This window comes from Colobus angolensis, unplaced genomic scaffold (assembly GCF_000951035.1).
Source record: "Colobus angolensis palliatus isolate OR3802 unplaced genomic scaffold, Cang.pa_1.0 Scaffold30, whole genome shotgun sequence".
Taxonomy (NCBI): Eukaryota; Metazoa; Chordata; class Mammalia; order Primates; family Cercopithecidae; genus Colobus; species Colobus angolensis.
In genome coordinates this window covers 3,694,861-3,715,125 of record NW_012116266.1, presented here as the reverse complement: position 1 = coordinate 3,715,125, position 20,265 = coordinate 3,694,861, and the positions used below count along the sequence as shown (strand labels likewise).

At 36.3% G+C, this 20,265-nt stretch overlaps 1 protein-coding gene across 4 annotated transcripts in view; it reads left to right on the top strand.

The window, feature by feature from the left end:
* The window catches only part of PARD3B (par-3 family cell polarity regulator beta), a 1,103,389-nt gene that overhangs the window by 501,978 nt on the left and 581,146 nt on the right, over positions 1-20,265 (top strand). For all 4 annotated transcript variants that reach the window (XM_011949894.1, XM_011949895.1, XM_011949896.1 and 1 more), the window contains exon 4: positions 5,221-5,330. In XM_011949894.1, the coding sequence (XP_011805284.1) occupies positions 5,221-5,330 (110 nt within the window). The remainder of the gene's footprint in view (positions 1-5,220; positions 5,331-20,265) is intronic.

The window sequence follows — 20,265 nt, the reverse complement described above, 5'->3', positions numbered from 1 at the left end:
ATGCCATTAATAGTTCTATGCTGATTCTTCCTTTTTATTTTCCTCTGTTCGCTTCATTTTTGTATCTACCTGCTCATTCTAGAAGCCAATATAATTTTCAATATCAACTTCATATTCATCTTTCTGAATGCCCACCCTATTGAAAATCTAGTCTTTGGTTTCTCACGTGTATCAAGACATTTTAAATTAAAAGCAAATCATTCTAACAGTCAGTGGGCTGAAGCCAAGATTTGTATTTTCTCTGAAGGAAATCATAGCAGTTGCCAAAAATCTCCCTATTGCTCTTCTTCAAGCCAGAAATGAGAATGATTTTTAGGTGTCTGTTTTATGCTTCTTCTCCTTTGCTTTTTATGTGTAGTCAGTTTCTGAATTCTCCTGTGTCCTCCTCCATGTTCTCTCTCCATTTCTGCCTGTGACTGCTGACACCCTGTTCACCTTCTCCACGTTGCCCTTCTAGCCTCTCTGTGCATGAGGTCCTCTGGTTCTTACAGAATGTCTTGTCAGCACTTTCACCGTGACCTGCCCGCCACCCTGAGCGCTGTCCAGGTGTCGGTCACCCGAGGATGAAATGACACCAATATTGGTGACAAGCTGGCCTTCCGGTTTTGCTCAGGAGAATCATTAACCATCTTTAAATAAAAAAATCCCTGCTGCTGCTCCCCGTACAATTTAGAACATGTGCCTTGTGACTTTTGATGTGGGGCTTATGTTTGAAGCCATTGTTTGTTTTCCCTGCTGCCTGCATCATCATATGTTATGTGGTTTTTTCAGGACCTTGGTTTCAATCTTTATAACTGCCTATCCTTCAAAACCCCAAAACATAATATTAAATAGTGTCACCTGTCATTTAAGCCATCTCCATCTCAAACGTATCCTCCAAATGAAAATCCACTGAGGGGGAGAGGGAGAGTGTGATTATAACAAAGAGACAGAAACTTATAGACATAGCACCTTACGTTTTTGTTGGTGTTTATATCTTCCTTGATTCATTGGTGTACCAATTTCACCCTTTAACTAATGGCTGCCACTTTCAAAATTGTTTTCCTCTAACTGAATTAGACGACCCTCCTCTTGGCTTCCTTAGTGACATTTAAGGGGGACATGGATCAGTACCTGTACCCAACTTAATACCAGCTGCCCCACCATTAAAATAATGATCACTGGAGAATTAGAAGATGCGCCATCATTCGTAGACACTTGGGAACTGACTTCACTTTATCCCAGGAGGATGTGGCTTGACTGGTGTTAATTGCCCTAAATCCTGTTAAAACGTGATGAATCTTGCCATCTTCCTAAAAGTCTGTACAGTCAGTGAGTGTGTAAGTTTTTCCTGAATGTGGCATAAGTCCTGAATGTAAATCGAGAATATTCTAGTGAGAATTTTGCTTATCCTGATCTGGCAAGATCCTATCTGGTGAGGACATAGTCACCAGCAGCTGCACCCAATCAGGGACTCTTCTATTCCTGCACCTAGTAGCTTTCTCTTTGGCTTCCATTCAGTTTCAAGTGTCAGCTAAATAAAATGGAGACTTGATCTAGCCTTTGGTATATGTTTTCATTGGTGTGTGTTCTCCCATAAGCCATGTATAACCTACTTGAAACACTTTAGTGGTACCTGCCTTTATGTGTGCTAAGATGTACTGAAATGTTCCTTATTTTCCACATTTCTTTTTCTGAAAGATAACTTGAGAGTAGATGAACACCATGACTGCTGATCTTAATATCATCCTCATCCCTTCTCCCTGTCCTGATGCATAGGGGCACCTCAAATATTTAACTGTGTGGGGGAAAAAAAAAAAAAACCCAGCAAGCAGTTCTATAAGAATTTATGCTTAAAAATACTGAACAATTCCTATTTTATTTGCGCTTTGCTTCTAGTGGATTTTAAACTATGATTCTAAGGAATACTGTTGTTCCTTGAGCTGAACCTGGGGTTTTTGCCTCTAAATTCCAATAATAAGAGTCTTTTCTCAATTAGCTGAAAAAATACTAATGAATAGCAACATTTTCCCATTTTTGAACTCCCTTCTCACCTTATCTTTATTTGTGTAAAAGTTTTGATTCATATTGTAAGGCTGTATTTGTTTTAGTACAAGATTAGATTTTACTATTTTAATTTACAAATTATTCCATGAAAATTAACTTGACTTTCAAGAGCTTAGCTTTTTGAGCAGACAAGGTAACAAAGCTCACAACAAATAACAAGTGCTATTAACTGCTTTTTGGGGGGAGGGGGTCCTGCATGAAAATTATATACCATGTCCTATGCATGGCTTTAATTTATTTCAGCCTCCCATCTGTTTTGTTATGTGCTATTTTCACCAAGTTTTAAATGATGAGACTGAGTCACAGAGCAGTGCAAGTTCAATGCCACAGAGCAAACAAAGGCTCAATCTGTTTGACTCCAAAACCCAGGGTCCTCTCCACTGTCCTGACACATAACAGTTAGCAGTGTTAGTGTCTAATTGTTCCTGTTAGATTATAAGCTTCTTCACTGTAGAGGTTATGTTTCCTTTACTCCCCAACACTGGAAGGCTCTGTAAAACTGGATAGAGTTGTCCCCTCTCATTTCAGTTAGCTTTGCTTATACATTACAACTTCTACTCTACTATATATTCAAGGTTTTGCCCAAATTATCTTCAGTACTCCTGATTACCTGCCCTCTGTTGTACATTAGGACTTACCTTTCTTTGTCTTTAAGGTGGAACTCAGTCTCTTCCTGACAGCCACCTTCAAATAGGGTTTAGTAATTTAGAAGACCATTCTAGGAAGGTTTAAAAGTCTGAGATAACAGTTCATATTTAAAGATGCTCATTATTAATTTCAATGTGGAATGATTTGTACTTGTTATTAACACATTAAGAAAGAAAGAAAAATTAGAATGTAACTGAACAGGAGACATTCAATTGTGGAGTACAGAAAAGCTGAGAAGAAGAAAGTTATTCCTGATATGTTTAAGAAAGATCTAGCCATCTTAAAGTTTTTTTTTGTTTGTTTGTTTGTTTGTTTTTGTTTTTTTTTAATGTTTCAAATAGCTGATACACTGGTACAAAACTGAATTGTCGTCTTATGGGAGACACTATAATACTATGACATATTGATTGAATACACAAACCTGAATGCTTATTATTATTATTTTGAGACAGAGCCTTACTCTGTCTCCCAGGCTCAGTGGCACGATCTGGACTCACTGCAACCTCTGCCTCCTGGGTTCAAGTGATTCTCCTGCCTCAGCCTCCTGAGTAGCTGGGATTACAGTTGTGCACCACCACACCTGGCTAATTTTTGTATTTTTAGTAGAGACAGGGTTTCACCATGATGGCCAGGCTGGTCTCAAACTCCTGACCTCCAGTGGTCCACTTGCCTCGACCTCCCAAAGTGCTGGGATTATAGGTGTAAGCCAGTGTGCCTGGCATGAATACATATTATTATAAAATTGTATCTTAAGTATTTTAACATGTTATTATTTAAAAAGCAGATACAGTGAATGAGGACTCATAGGCACGTGTCCTTAAATTTAAAGGAAAATTACCTACTGTGGCTTTTTTAAGGAAAATGTATTTATTACCTAAGAAAAACCATGTCTCTCTCTCACACACACACATACACTCTCTCTTTTCATATAATATATTTTACTTTTTGTTTGTTTTCTCCCATTCAAGAATTTACTGGCCTGATTAAATGGAAATAAACCAGAGTTAATGAATTTTGCCCCATTTTCTTAATTTTAAAGATAATGTGTTGCTTCTAAGGATACTGCATTTAGACTGACTTGTTCATTTCATGTTGCTGGTAATTGAGGGGCTTAATCTGAAAGGAACTTAGTCTTCAGATCACCTAAGGGAGGGAAAAGGGTAGTGGTATGGGATCCTACTTTTTTGAAATTTTATGGTACTTTTTCTTGCTTCTCCTCTTCTTGTTTTTTTGAAAAAAAATGTTTTGTCTGTTGGTTAAGAAATGTTTGAGATAGAGGTGGACGGATGGTGAAAAATGTAGTGATGTCTGTTAATAAAAAAGAAATAACGGAAACTGAACTTGGACTTTATAATTGCTTTTGGCATAGGTCTGTGTCCTAAGTAGCATGTTAATTTCTTATCATGAAAGAAGTTTGTGTGTGTGTGTGTGTGTGTGTGTGTGTTTTAAAGCAAGTTCTATCTGGACAAAGATAAAAAATATTTGCAGTTCTTTGTTTTGTACAAACTAAGAATGTTAAAGCACATATAACAACCAGGTTTGTAAATAACTTACAAAGTGGATGAAAAATGTTCCTTTAAACTGGAATCACTTCAGAGGTTTGGGGAATTATTTTCAGAATATTGAGAAAAGAGAAATTGCATTTCAACTGTTTTCTACTCTTTTCCCAAAAGTACAAAAATAAAACGTTAATTTTTATATGAGAGTGATTTTTAAACCACAAGCACATTTTTTTTTGAGACTTTTCTCTATAGTGGCCAATTTTGTATGAAACAAATTATTTTAGGCCTAATTGCAGTCAGAGCAGTTAGGCCGCTGGCTCTGCTAAGGTTGAATTTCATTTGAACTTTCTGATAGTATGATCTTTTTTCAGAATTTAATAACTGACTCAAATATTTAATAGTGGAAGCTTTCATTAAGTTAAAAAGAAATCAGGATATATTTTTAGAAGAACTAACTTATTTTCTTTATCAGTTCTGTCTACTTTAGGAGAAGAGGAAGAGAATGGAAGCAATCTCTTTGTGTACTTAAATAGGCATTAATGTTATAACCCCAGCAAATAATTTATTTTGGTCTATATCATCATTCAAAAGATTTGGAGAGCACCAAATGGCAGTAATAACTATACTTCCAGCTCTATTGAATAGCAAATTACACTGACTGTGTGAATCTCTTCATTCGTCTCCTGGATAATCATTCTTTTTAGTACTCACATATATTTTCTAGATCAGTTTTTAGATTGTACACAGTCAACTAGTGCAATGCCTAACAGTTTCTGTTAAATGCAATGGCTTGTTTTGAAATGCAGCTGGGGAAAGATGGGAGTTGGAAGATTTTGTTTCCATGTGTCAGTCTATAAGTAGATGACAAAAGATCATTAAATGGATTAATTTACAAGCGTCCTTGGAAATAGAATGCTTTTACATAAAAGCATGTTGTAAACCTTTTTAATTAAAGTGCATTGTGTCATGCACTCTCTTCACCCCAGGGTTCTTTTGACCTCTCACCTCTCACTTTGTCTTCCAGGCACTCCACTGCTGGTGAGGAGAAGCAGTGACCCAGTGCCAGGCCCTCCTGCTGATACCCAGCCAGTCGCTTCACACCCTGGTGGCCAGAGTCTGAAATCGGTTGTTCCAGTAGGTATCCTGCTGTTTCTATTTCTAATGAAAGATCAAAGCGCTGTACCCATAGGTTAAGTGGGACTTTGCAGTTTTAAATACATTGATAACTAGACAGAGATCTTTTGATAGTATATATAGTATTAGTTATACTAATAGCTAGTATGGGCTATTACTTGTATATAGTTATAGTGATAGCTATTATGTATATGGCACTGATTATGTGCCAAGTACTATTTTACTCGTTTTATATTAAGTCATCTAAACTTCCACATCAAGGTAAGCACATGTTTTTATCTCCATTTAACTGATAATGAAATTGAGGCGAAGGACGGTTTAGCAATTTGTTTAAGGTTACATAGCTAGTAAGTGGCAAAGCAAGGAATTTCACCCGTGTTCTGGCTCCAAAATCCTTGCTTCTGGCCAGCATACTATACTGTTACGTTTTCTCCATCTTCCTGTTTCATAATGTCCAAGAATATCGTTATATTTTTGCTCTGTTAACCCAGTGCTTTGCCAAACCATACCATGGTGAGTGGTGTACATTTTCAGGCTCCCAATATCACGAAAATGTGGTGCCAGGACTAGATTTGTAGAACTCAGCATTCAGATTGAAGAAAAACAAAATCATTGACCAAAAGTGCTTATAATCAGATATACTTAAAACTGATAAGTTAAGTGGAGAATAATTTCCTGAAGAGATGATATTCTCCTTCCATATAGGACTGTGGGATCTTCTTGCTAAATCCTTAGTTGCTTTGAAGAGCTGTAATTGTGGATAATTCTCTCAGATAGCCTAAGAATTCAATTTTGGCTAATGACTATATACCATTGCAATAGGTAATCTTCAATAACATAACCTTATTAAAAAGTCCCTAAAAGCAAGACTCTTTCTCACTTTAAGTCTCACTGTCTATAGTGCCTTAAGAAAAAATAAACACATCATTTATGGGTATATACGGATGTTGAAATTAGTTAAACATATTCTTCTGGTTTGGTATAAAATATTCTTATCAAGAGCCGTGTCAATATGTATGAGATAGGAGTCACTATTTCAAATCATTAGCTCTTTGCTAATAGATTTGTGGCAGTATTTTGGCATATTTATTTTATTATAAAAGAAAGCAAATGTCTTGAAAGTATTTTAGATGTAATGTTTTTCCACTAACCTATTTAAAACTCTGTCCTTCTAAGGAAATATATTTAATGGAACATTAATTAAAATCAGGTGTATGTGTTCTATTTTAATTTAAGTACAAACAAAACTGGTATGTGGTATGACATTTTTTAAAACACACACTGGTTGAGACCATGTTGAGTCTAATTATGTTGGATTGGGGGAAGACAGCTATTCAGTGAGAGAAGAAGTACGTAAAAGAGCAGAACTACAATTTAGTTATTTTCGTGATGTCTGTGTGTCTGTGTACCCTAAAATGAGGGTGTGTCTGATTAATGTGTTAGCATTGTTTGCATGGAGAAAGCCCCTGTATTTGTGCCTTTTCACACTGCTATAAAGAAATACCTGAGACTGGGTAATTTATAGAGGAAAGAGGTTTAACTGACTCACAGTTCTGCATGGCTGATGAGGCCTCTGGAAACTTAAAATCATGGTGGAAGGGGAAGCAAACATGTCCTTCTTCACAAGGAGGCAGGAGAGAGAAGTGCAGAGTGAAGGGGGAAGAACCCCTTATAAAACCATCAAATCTCATAAGAACTCACTCACTATCATGAGAACAGCATGGGGGGACTGAACCCATGATCCAGTCACCTCCCATGGGGTCCCTGCCCCAACATGTGGGGATTACAATTTGATTTACAATTCAAGATGTGATTTGTGTGGGGACAGAAACCTTAACCGTATCAGTCCTCCAATGTTTATTTCCATGTTTCTATCACTTAGGCTGTGGGCTTAAACTAATTAAAATGACATCAATGTTACTTTCCCTAGAGGAAATGATGGCTACTGTCCATCTGGTAAATACTGTAGCCTCACCAAAATATGACATCAGTGAGTTCCAAGTTGGCGTATGGGGCAGCAAGACATATTATTACTAGCAAAGATGTATATCACAATTCAAGAATAAGTGCTGGTGCCCCAAATCCTTGTGCCTTATGCAAGTGATCAAATATAGGCTGAGTTCCTGTGTATCAACAGTGAAAAGGAAACACATGTTTCTGCCTTTCCTCATTGTGTCCTCTATGGATGATGGAGTACAGACCACAGACCCAAAACGTAGAGTCTGGTCCTTGCCCTTGCATGGAATGGTGGCACATCTTAGGTGTCTCTTGCTTCAATTGTAAAATAATCTCCGTGAATGCTTTAAGCTTTAATATCCCGATGTACAGACGTTGTGCCTTATGTATCTTTATCTAGGGCCAAGTACATGGATGCTCAGTGTATATGTTTTGGATTTAGGAATGCAAGACACATGCAAGTCTAGGAAGAGTCCTAGAAGTTCTTAGAAATTAACAGCTTAATAATTAATAATAATTAATCTGACTCAGCAATTCTCTCCGTTTCCCAAAGAGCATCTACCAGGTAAATGCTGGTTTAAATCCAGTTTATCTGCTCCAAGGTCTGGTTCACCACAGGCAAGAGACAGATAGTTACCTGTCTTATTATACAAACATTAATAAAGACACTTACGTGTGTTTATTTTTACTAGCAGGAAGATGGTGTGTGTGTGTATGTATGTGTATTATAACTGTTAATATATCCCTGCATATCCAAACTTGTGGAATGCTTAGATCTATACTGTCCAGTATAGTAGCCAATAGCCACATGTGGTTACTGAGCTTTTGAAATGTGTCTGAGCCAAATGTAAATGTACTTAAAATGTAATACACACACTGGATTTCAAAGACTGAAGCATGAACAGAATAACACAAAAGGTCTCAATAATTGTTATATTGACTATATGTGGAAATGATAATATATTAGGTATACTGGGTTGAATAAAATATATTCTTAAAATTATTTTCATCTATTTGTACTTTTTTTATTTACATGGCTACTAGAAAATTTAAAATTCTATTTGTGGTTCTTACTGTGTTTTATTGGACAGTGCAGCTCTAGACAGAAGCAAAATTGGGTATAGCATTAATGAGGTGGTTTCAGTCTGGGGAAGATCTTTGAGCGTCACATCATCTCTTGGGCAACAGTGCGATTTGGTTTGCCTAGGGCAGTCCTGCTTAGTGCCTCTTTTTCTGGCATAATTATTAATAATGTTTTCACGAACTTTCAGAGGTGTCCGTGTACGGATGATAAATTACGTGGCACCCTACTTTTAGCCCTATACTCACTTTTATTGTTCGCTCACTGATAAGAGGAGCAGCCTTTCAAGGAAACCTTGGGAACATAACAACCACAACTCTTTCACTGGCACCCTGCAGAGGAGGTTCTGTGTGGTAGGAACCTGGGCCTGGAGCTATGGACACTGATACTTCATATTCTTTTCCATCTCTAGGATTTTGTACTTGGTGCTTCCTTCACAACTTCAGCTACACCATTCTTGATTCCTCTGATTTGACAAGTGATGGTGAATTCGGGGAGCATGTGATAATGTAGCCCTATAGCAACTAATATGAAAAATAATTGTTTAAAAATCCATGTTCAATTGTGTTTCAGTCCAATATTCATGGGAAGAAAAAACAATCAAAATTTCCATCTCTTAAATGGTGTTCACATATAAGTAATTCACAGATGGCAGAGCCGCAAGTGGGTTATGTTCAATCATTCCCAAGAAATGAAACTTACTTATAACCCACAGCATAAGAAGCTGTAAGGATGAATATTTGACACATTTGATTATGTTGAAATACTGCCTTTAAAACCACAGTTGATGACTGTTATTTTTAGTTGCACTTCATTAGGCTTACTGTAGAGGGAAGAGTTTTCACTGATGCCCAGAGATATGTGTTTTTGAAAAGCTGCAAAAGTTACACTTGTTTTCTAGCTGATTAAATTTATTACAAATTGGTTATTTAAGATGTACACTCTCAGACATGCTGGAGTTTTAAAAAGGGCTTAAATTAGAAAAATCAGATTCTCTGCAAGCTTCAAATTCTATGTATTTTGAGAAGCCACTAAATCTAGTATTTGTTATTTAACACCAGACACACAGCAAAGAAATGTGTTTCCTTTGTTTCTCTTTTGGTCAACGTACCTAATTATCAGAATACTACAATTATTAATGTGCAAATAGTAATGACTGTTTACCTTTCAAGACAACATAGCAAATCCAACTCTATTGACTGCTTTTGAATTAAGAAAGAGAATCCTAGAAACAGGATATTTTGGTGAGAGTCCGTTTATGGGACTTCTTACCTTCCTTCTCTTGATTGTAACCTGGTGTTCTTGGCTTAAGGGCATACCATAAAAGCAGGTTCTTGAAATTGATGTTCTCAAACTTGCAATGGAACAGAACTCTAAAACAGATGTGATTTTTTGTCTTAATATCCGGTTAACTACCATGGTTGTTTTGTGTTTTAATGACTGTTTATAGTTTTTAATTTAACCCTTAAGGCAAATTGATCCTGCAGGGCGAGAAAATTAAAAACTGGATTCCTGAAAATTATAATACTGTGGTTGTTCTCAGATAGTGAATGGCATTGTTTGTTCTAAAACCATCACTTGTCTTACATTACCAAAATAATTGACCTATCTTTTCAAAGTCTATGTCCGTTTTATATATATATATATGTATATATACACACACACACATATATATATATACACATATATATACACACATATATATGTAAAATTAAAAAATAAGTTGGCAGATTTGGGGGTTGTTAAATTAGAAGTTCATGGATAGATTTCAGGGGAGTCTGTTAACTCTGAAGTTTTATGCCTTAGCCAGGGGATGGGGGTGTGTTTCATGAAAGAGATTCTATTACTTCAGATTTTAAAATAATAACAATAAATCAACCACTGTTTGGGGGTTAGATTAAATAATGTAGGAAAGCCACTAATTCTCACAGTGAGCAAAATGAGATAAGTTAAGAAGTAGAGAATTATCACTTCCTCCCTGCAAATATGTATTAAATAATGAAGGTTAGTTCACCATATTATCACCTGTTTACGTGACACATAATGTATAAGTTCAAGATTTTAAGATGAATAGAAGTTTTGGATTTTTTTCTTTGAGAGGCTAAAAATAACTCTTTAGTCAGTAGCAACACAATTATTAGCAACTCTAAGATTGGGGGTAAAGGACACAGACTGGTGGCGGGAAGACACCCTGAGGGGAAGTGTTTCCAGTGTCCTGTGTGTTCTACTGAGACAAGAAGGGAAAATACAGTGTTCTTTGGGGTTTGTGGTATTTTATCAGTGAGGATAGTGGCAGGTGGCTGCTAGTGAGAGAACATTCTTACCTGGAGTGGCAGCATTCATTTTGCATCTTGCTAAGATAATATGATGACATGTTGATTTGAGGAATTTCCCCTCGTATGTCACACGTTTTCTCATGTTTGTCGCATATTTGAAGTTATTGTCAGTATTGCCCCTGGATTAAACTTCCTCAGACCCATAAAGGAAATCATCGAGATATTACAGAGAAATTTAAATAGCTTGATTTCAGGGTTAAAATAATCGAATTACCACTGTGATGTTAGAGGACTTTTGGTTGCAGGTTGCTGACTATCAAAATCCAACAGAAGGCAGGGTGCAGTGGCTCATGCCTGTAATCCCAGCACTTCGGGAGATTGAGGCAGGTGGACCACCTGAGGTCAGGAGTTCGGGACCAGCCTGGCCAACATGGTGAAACCCCATCTCTACTAAAACTACAAAAAAAAAAAAAAATTATCCAGGCATGGTGGCATGTGCCTATAATCCCAAGCACTTGAGAGGCTGAGGCAGGACAATCGCTTTAGCCTGGGAGACGGAGGTTGCAGTGAGCCAAGATCGTGTCACTGTACTCCAACCTGGGCAACAACAGTGAAAACTCCATCTCAAAAAAAAAAATCCAACATATAACTTACCAAACATTCTGAGTGACCAAATCATATTTTTCCATCCATGAGATGTAGATTCAAGTATCTATAGAAACACTGGAACAAAATAAATGTTGTGGATACTGATGTGTATTAGAAGGAAGGCACTATCCGTTGTTTTGCAAAGAGCAGAGATGGATTCTGAAGAGCAAACCAGGGAGAAATGGCATGTAATATATTACTGCATTATTTAGAGATACTGAAACTATAAAAGGTTTTTCTTTTTTTCTCCACCCTGACACAGTGATTTAATAATAGTTCTGGTGTTTGTAACTCCAGCTGTTCACACTGTGTGCTGATAAGACCAGAGCTTGGAGACACATTGCAACGATGGCTTTCATATGGCTTTGTTTTTAAGAGATAAAGCTGCCATTCAATATTTCATGGGGCCAAATGTTTACTTCATTTGGCAAGTTAGGCAGCTTAATTTTTAAATCAGTTATGCTTGTAAGACTCAAATTTCAGGTAGGGAAAAACCTGAAACCTAATTTCCTCTGCAACAGAGTTTTTCACCATATCTCAGCAGAAGATGTTGAAACAAATCTGGGTTGCCTGAATATCTGTACCATGACTAATCAAGGCAGCTAAGAAATGAGATCCCTATTCACATGTGTGCTCCCCGATTTTTCTTCTTGGATCTTAGTCTAACACTGAAAAACTCTAAAAGAAGGATCACTATTTAGGTCAATTTCAGAAATTGAAAAGGTAACCATGACATGTCTTTTTTGCTGTCAGGCTTGATCTGCTCACAATGAAAACTGAATGGGTTTTGTTTTCATGTCAAAATAAATTGACTAATCCCTTAGATGCCCAAGATTTCTGCTATGTGCTTTCTAGGAAGCCTAAGACGTGGTTCCTGTCCTCAAGAAACTTGCAACCTACTTACAGAGACCACATCTAAAGCAGTTAAACAGCCCTAGCAGTCTGCGAGCATGTATCAGATTATCAAATAATACAGTTTTAACAATCAAAATGAGTGTTTTTTTTCCCTTTAGCCTGCACTTTGGTTCTCTACTTAGCCTCCCTAACCCCTGAAGGGAATTGCCATGTGCAGTATCTCTATTAGCTGTTATCTCTCTGAAGTATAATGTTTACATGACTGCATGTTTTCAAGACTGCGAGCTCGTCAGAGGTGCAGGCCAGTGTGTTCATTTTTGTATTCAAGCCCCCAGGCACAGTGCCTGGCACTTACAAGGTCATCACAAATATATGACTAGATGATAAAATCATAAAATCTGGAATCATAAAGTTAGTAATCTTTGTTGTTATAACTTTGTAATTTTCTAATAACTGTGTTTAAAACATTTAGAAAAGTCTTGATTATAAGTTTCTGGATAATTTCTTATATCCATTACATCTCAAGATTGCTACTTCTAAATTTTCCTCCTATTCCATCTTCCGTAAGAAAATTTTCTAATTTCAGTTGATTTGGAAGAAAATAAAAATACTTCTGGTATGTGAATTAATTAAAAAGAATGAGAACATTTACGACGTGTTTTTTGGCAAAGCACTAATAAACATCTCAATCTCACTTTCAGAATGTGGGCAGATGTAATTTGACAGTGTTGTTTGAAATTTTGTAAAGATTATGTTTAAAGTAGTTTTACTTTAAAGGCCAAGATCCTGTGTCTGATTGCATCAATAACTCTGTGACCCTAAGAAAATTAGTTAAATAGTGGGTGATGTCTTCAGAAATTTTATGTAATGGAAGGGAAATAAATAGAGAAGCTGTATGAACTCCAGTTGTTCTTAGGGACTTAGCCATCCAAACTAGTGACTTCAAGATTCCAGATGTGAATTATTAAGTTGGTTGGTATCAGTTCAACTTTAAATTTCATTTTAATGTCTCAGTATTCATAACTGGTCGTGCAGTGAAGTTATCTTTCCATCCAAAACACCAATAATCATTTTTCAAATTGGTCAAATGAATAATATCAAGAAATATTTTTTAAATGCCACACACACAAAGGCAGCAGCGTAAATGCCTACATAGGCATATATGTGTACCCTTATCCTCTTTGGAGGGAGAGCTACTATCTAAATCTGAAGACTAAAGTACATATAGTCATGTCATTGTAAAGTGAAAGTTAAGGGTATGGACTGTGTCTTCCATAGGTTCCAAACTTCTATATGTACCTTCCAAGTTACGAACATTTAGTAAAGATTGATGGCACAGGAGGAAAGGGTTAATGAGAATTCACCTTGGGAAGAAGCAAGACAATTGGCCTTGGGAGGAAAAGGAAAATTATTTTCTTTGAGTATGGTTTGATTCGTGGAAATCTCTTCTGATAGGGGATTTTTTTTTTTTTTTTTTTTTCTCTCACAGCGTAAACGCTTCTAAAGTACAAGTTTCATTTTGGTTTCTGCTTTCAAAATCTTGTCACACAATGACATTGTACAGACGTTTAAAAGAGTTTTATTTCTTAGGAGAGTGGCCCCTTTCCTAATAGCTCTGTACTTTAAAATAGAATTCTGATTTAGATGAATCACATTTTAAAAAGTAGCTACTGTGTGTGTTTTACGCTTGTGGAAACATATAGCGTCCTCATAAGCAGCATGAGAGCCTGTCACCATACAGCTTTTGATGTCTGATTAAATGATCATAGGGACATCTGGAGGGAGTTAGTTTTGAAGTAACTGGTGTGAAGCACTGGAGAATCCGAAGCCTTCTGACAGACTAAAACCATTAAAAAAAATTGCTACTTTTAGCAAATCTTTTTTAACTTGAAACTGGCTGGAAATTTTCAGACTGACATAGCCCTGATATTTTTCAACAGATTTTTCAGACAGAACTCTCTACCTTTTAAGCAAAGAATGGTTAAGTAGCATTTGTTGCAAAAATCATAAAGGAATATCCTTTGAAAGAAAAAGTAGATACTGAAAGCAACAGAAGTCAAAATTGATTGATTTGCTTAAAGAAATTGTCTCCTTTTTATCTGCCTTTAATTTTAATCAGTGTATTTTAAAGGACACACACACACATACACACACACATACATATATATATATATATATTTACTTGACATTCGGCTATATTCTTATGAAGACCCAAAGGTATCAAGGCAATTGATATTGGTATAATGTTATGGCATGTTTTGAGCACCTATCAGAAGTTTCTAAATTTCTTGAGTCAAAATTTAGAAACAATGCCTGTTTCTATTGTTTATTTAAAGGTTGTATAATTTGTAATTTGTCCAATGAGGTTCTCCTAGTATGAGGTGATTTCTTATTGTTTCATGAATAAAATTATGATATACCTACATGTATGAATATATTTATAAATCCTGACCTTATATATGTATATGTGTGTTATATACATATATACACATATATATGTGTTATAGACGTGTGTATACATGTTATGTGTATATGTATATATACATATATGTATATAAGTATGTGTATATATGTATGTGTGTGTATATATATACACCCCTGTGTGTGTGTTTGTGCAGATGTTTATATACATCTCCTGCCTTGAAATCATTGAGCATTCTCCACTGCATTCAGGATTTTTTAAAATTTCTTGGTATGGTTTTTTTAAAAAAAGACTTTTTTCTCTTTTTAAAATTGTAGTAAAAAAATATATATTTACTGTCTTAACAATTTTAAGTGCATAGTTCAATGCTGTGAGTACGTTCACATTGTTGTGCATCCATCACTACCACCTCTTCTAGAACTCTTCACCTTGCAACACTGAAACTCTATACACTTAACAGTAATTCCTTATTCCTTCCTTTTCCTTGGCAAAAAGTATAACACCATTATGTTACACTTTTTCTACTACTCTTGGTGCTTTATACAAGTAGAATCATGCGGCCGGGCGCGGTGGCTCACGCCTGTAATCCCAGCTTATTGGGAGGCTGAGGCGGGCGGATCACGAGGTCAGGAGATCGAGACCATTCTGGCTAACACGGTGAAACCCCCTCTCTACTAAAAATACAAAAAACTAGCCGGGCAAGGTGGTGGACGCCTGTAGTCCCAGCTACTCGGGAGGCTGAGGCAGGAGAATGGCGTGAACCCGGGAGGCGGAGCTTGCAGTGAGCCGAGATCGCACCACTGCACTACAACATGGGCGACAGAGCGAGATTCAGTCTCAACAAAAATAAATAAATAAACAAACAAACAAACAAACAAACAAGTAGAATAGTGTAGTATTTGTCCTTTTTAAATTGTATTTGTCCTTTTCTGACTGGCTTATTTTACTGAGCATACTATTCTTAAGCATCATTCATGTGGTAGCCTATGTCAGAATTTCCTTCCTTGTGAAGATTGGATAATATTCTGTTGTATTATATACAAATATACCACATTTTGCTTATCTACTCATCTCTTGATGGACACTTGAGTTGCTTCCACATTTTACCTAATGTGAAAAATGCTACTGTGGATACGGGTGTAAAATATCTCTTCCAGACTCTGCTTTCAGTTCTTTCCGGGAGATATGCAGAAGTAGAATTATTGGATCATAGGGTTTGTTCTATTTTTCATTTTTTGAGGAACCACCAAATTATTTTCCACAGAGGTGTATCATTTTACATTCCCACCAGCAGCACACAAAAGTTCCAATTTCTCCACATCCATGCCAACACTTGTTGGTTTCCATTTTGTTTTTAGTAATCATCCTAATGACTGGGGAGGTGATATTTCATTGCAGTTTCGATTTGCATTTCCCTGATGGTTAGTGATACTAGGCATGTTTTTAAATGCTTATTGGCCATTCATGATCTTCTTTGGGGAAATATCTTTTCAAGTCCTTTACTGATTTTTGAATTATGTTCTTCATTTATTTGTTGCTGAGTTCTAGGAGTTTTCTACATATGCTGGATATTAACTCCTTATCAGATATATGATTTGCAAATATTTTTCTCTTCCTTTACATTGCCCCTTCACTCTATTGATTGTGTCCTTTGTACAGGCATTTTTAATTTTCATGAAGTTCAATTTGTCTTTTTTTTTTAACTGTGCTTTTTGTGTCACATCCAAGAAATCATTACCAAATTCCACATTGTGAAGATTTTGCCTTATGTTTTCTTCTAAGAGTTTTATAGTTTTGGCTCTCAGGTTTAGGTCTTTGATCTATTTTGAGTTAATTTATGTCCATGGTATCAGATAAGGGTCCAACTTCAGTCATTTGCCTGTGAATATCTGGTTTCTCCAGCATCATTTGTTAAAAAGGTTATTCTTTCCCCCATTGAATGGTCTTGGCACCATCATCTGAACATTCCTTAGAGGGTTTATTTCTCAGTCCTTGATATGGCTTTTCAAAACTTAATCACAACCTATATGCTTAGCTTTATCTCTAGTCACACTGCATGTGCAGAGACTACTGTCTGTGGGTCTTTGCCCAGATATTTCTTCTGCTGGAAGAGTGACAAATATCATTTGTCTCCCTTTCTGCTGATGAATGTACAGGTACCCTTCACAACTCAGTGTAATGGCATCTTTCTTTACTAATCCTTACCCACACTCTTTCTATTCCAAACAGAATTTACCACTTCCTACTGGTGGTATAATTTGTTCCACCCCATGTTATAGTTTTCTGCATTGTATGTCTCCTTTACGAGTCTAGAAACTTGTAGGTGGCTTGAATTTCCTTCCACATTAGAACACAGCGTCATGCCTAATAGCAGCATTGACATATTGTTTAAGGAATGGGGGACATTTTCTAATCACATGATTGCTCATTTCAACCATGAAGCAATTTAATTTCAGCTTTAATAGCATTAATTTACGTTCTACTTCTGCCAGTGAGTAGCCATATAATACTACCCAGCATGCCTTGGAGGAGGGCTACTTTTCTCCTTCAATTTCCAAGTTCATGTCAGTTGTGGACACTTAATACATATATTCAAATATATTATTTCATCGCATGAAAAATCTGTAAGTTCAGCTTTATTGCCTCCATTTTATAGATGACAAAGTTCAGGCTCAAACAAGTTAACTTATTTGCCTTAGGTCACATAACTAACAAGTAGCAGTGCTAGGATTCAAATTTATCTTAACCTGCAGTATAGACTCTTCATTCTACCCCTCAAATCAAATGTTAGCCTTCAGAGTGGCATTTGTCCACATGATGCTTTCATTGCTTTGGGCACTCTTCCTTTGAAACTGCCTCAAAACCAGTTTATGAGCCCCTCCTCCTAAAAAAGGTTATTTCATTTTTATAGTCACTATTTTTCCATCAAAAATGGTGGCATTCTATTGGATGCCAAAATCTACATTGTATAGTTAGTCTCAGACTGTTTACACAATTTAGATACCTCTGTGAAGGAGAAAAATTTTCCACCACAAAGGAATTTAATTCAGGCATTTAAGACATTTAGAAAAGAATACATTCAGATGGTCTGAAAGGAGCAGAGTTTTGAAGAATTTTTTGTTTATTCAGTTGCCTAGTGGTTAAGACATCTAGGTTTTGTCCCTGACTCATCCATTGACTCTGTCAGGTGAAGCAAGTGTAATTTAGTTCTATGTCTGGAAGAGGAAGATTGTCTTCTATCTTGGCCACAGTGGAATTGCAAGGTTAATGCCTTCTATCTTGAGTACAGCATTTAGCAGACTGTGGGTGCTTAATATATATTAATAATAGTGATAATAATGAATGTTGATAATTAAAGGTATTTTATAATTACTAAATTTTCAATGTGTGTTAACTATAATTAAAGGGAAATGATTTAAATTAATATGCATGCATACAAAAACTAGAGTTAGCCACAGCTTTTATTTTTAGCTTCTCAAGTAACGTCATGCGTGTGAATCTTATATTAAGAAATTCAATTATGATGGCAGTTTCACTAGGGTCATGTATAGAGAACCCATGCATGGTTCTAGTCTGGAAACTAGAAAGGCAATTTGAGTTGAAAAACATGGGCATGAATAGGAAACGTCAAGGGACTTTTGTGGTTGGAGCTTGACCAAATGAAGTTGTGCATCAGATACTATTATTATGAATTATCTCCTAAATACTCCCTGTGAGCTCTACTGGGAGTCAGAGGTACTTTACTGGAAGCTGGGCACCATCCCAGAAATACAGATAACAAACAAGACTGCCTGGAGGGTCTATAGAAGATATAGGTAGAATAAAGGAAACAGTAATCATAAATAATGACCCAGGAAATTCAGCTTAGAGATTCATTCTTTGAACTCAAATCCTCAGGGTTACTAAAGGTTGTTATTTCTTAAGGTTCTGGTGTGGCAGTGGGAGTGTGAACCACGAGATGTGGAAGTCTAGAGTAGTTAAGAACGTGGGCTCTAAACATGACTCCTTGGTTGTCAGCTAGCTTGACCGCTGACTGATTTGCTGGTCAATTTCTGTCAAGTGTTTCCCTTCTTTTGGTCTCACTTTTCTCAACTATAAAGTAATGATAATAAAAGTACTTACCTCCCAGGATTGTCTTGAGAAATTGATGAGTGATTATTTGTAAAAATTATTAGAACACATGGTAAGTACTATATATGTGTGTTAAGTACATACGTATGTTGGATTTGTGCCATGCATGGATGGGTAGAAGGTATAGAATAAGATAGACTATAGAAGTAAGTCAGAGAGTAATCTGCATTAAAAGCTGAATTTGATCAGCTTTAGCTTTAATTTACAGAAGGCACTTAGCACACAGCTAGCAAAAAATATTGATTCCATAGTCGAGCATTAAATGCATACTGACTTTGTCTTTTGCATATAGAGACTCTTGCAAGTTCTTTTAATTTCAAAAAAAAATTCCTCCAAAGGCAAGTTCTTAAGACAATATTGGAACTACATCAATGAACCCAGCCCTGGCTTTTTTCTCTTGATGTGAAATGTTATCTTCCTTATAATTATTTTGTTTAAGTTGAAAACCTAGAAGGAAACAGGAAAGGACGGATTATTAAGCAACAAAGCAGTTTCAAATGGTTCATACCTGCCATCCATCTCCTGCGGTTTTCTGGAAGCTCCCTTCCCTTGTACACTTCCCTAATTTGCTAGTCCTGCTGCCTTTATCTTGACTTACCTTCCTCACTTGTTTGTAGAGCAGATACCTTCTCATTCATTAAGACAAGGTTAAAATACCACCTCTTTTTTCTATCCCTTCTCTGAAACTCTACTTCCAGGCAGAAATGTGGTACCTTTTATGTAATATTTTTAAAGCAATGTATGATAAGACAGTTGTTGAGGTCATAATGAAAGTATGTTATTGGAGAAATTAGTATTTAATACAGAACCAAAATATCAGAGGTCAGACATGAGTCACAGAGATCACAGTGTGGATGCCCTCAGATCACACACTTGTTCCTGGACTGAGGCATGTCCTGCTGTGTCCACAGAGCTACCTGTTCCCTCCTCAGTTCCTGCTCCCCACTCCCACCCAAGCCCAGAAAGAGTGGTTTATACTTCTGTCATGAACCGTAGGACCACTCTCATTTACATTTGCATGTCGCTTTCTTTCCCTTGGAGTGGAAGTGCACTGAGGATGGAGAATGTATTTTCTTTATCTTTGCAGGCCAACACTAGCATGTGGTAGGTATTTAATAACTGATGATGGAATAAATGAAAGAATGCATAAAAGAAGCAATGGATAAGCAAATGAAAAGAAAGAAAAAAATAAATAAATTATCAGAAAAGGTTTTAAAGATAGCATCTAAGCAAAAAAAGTTTTCAAAGGTAATGTATAGTGTATTTTTGTATCTTTTGCAGTGCTCAGTTTTTAAAAATAAACAAGTATATTTTAATTTATTCAGCATGGAATGTATTTATCTATGTCTTATATCTATGTATAAGAAAATAAAACAGAGCAGATACAGGTCTCTGAGAGTATTGACATCTCTGCATTTTTAATACGCTTCAAACTCCATCCTTCTAAGTCAGCGTCTTTCATTTTAAGTGTAGTTTCAATGGGGGTAATGGAGGGGATTTTGCTTGGAAATTACTGTACTATTAATTAATCTATTATTTATATGTATATTCAACTTTAGTCTCTGG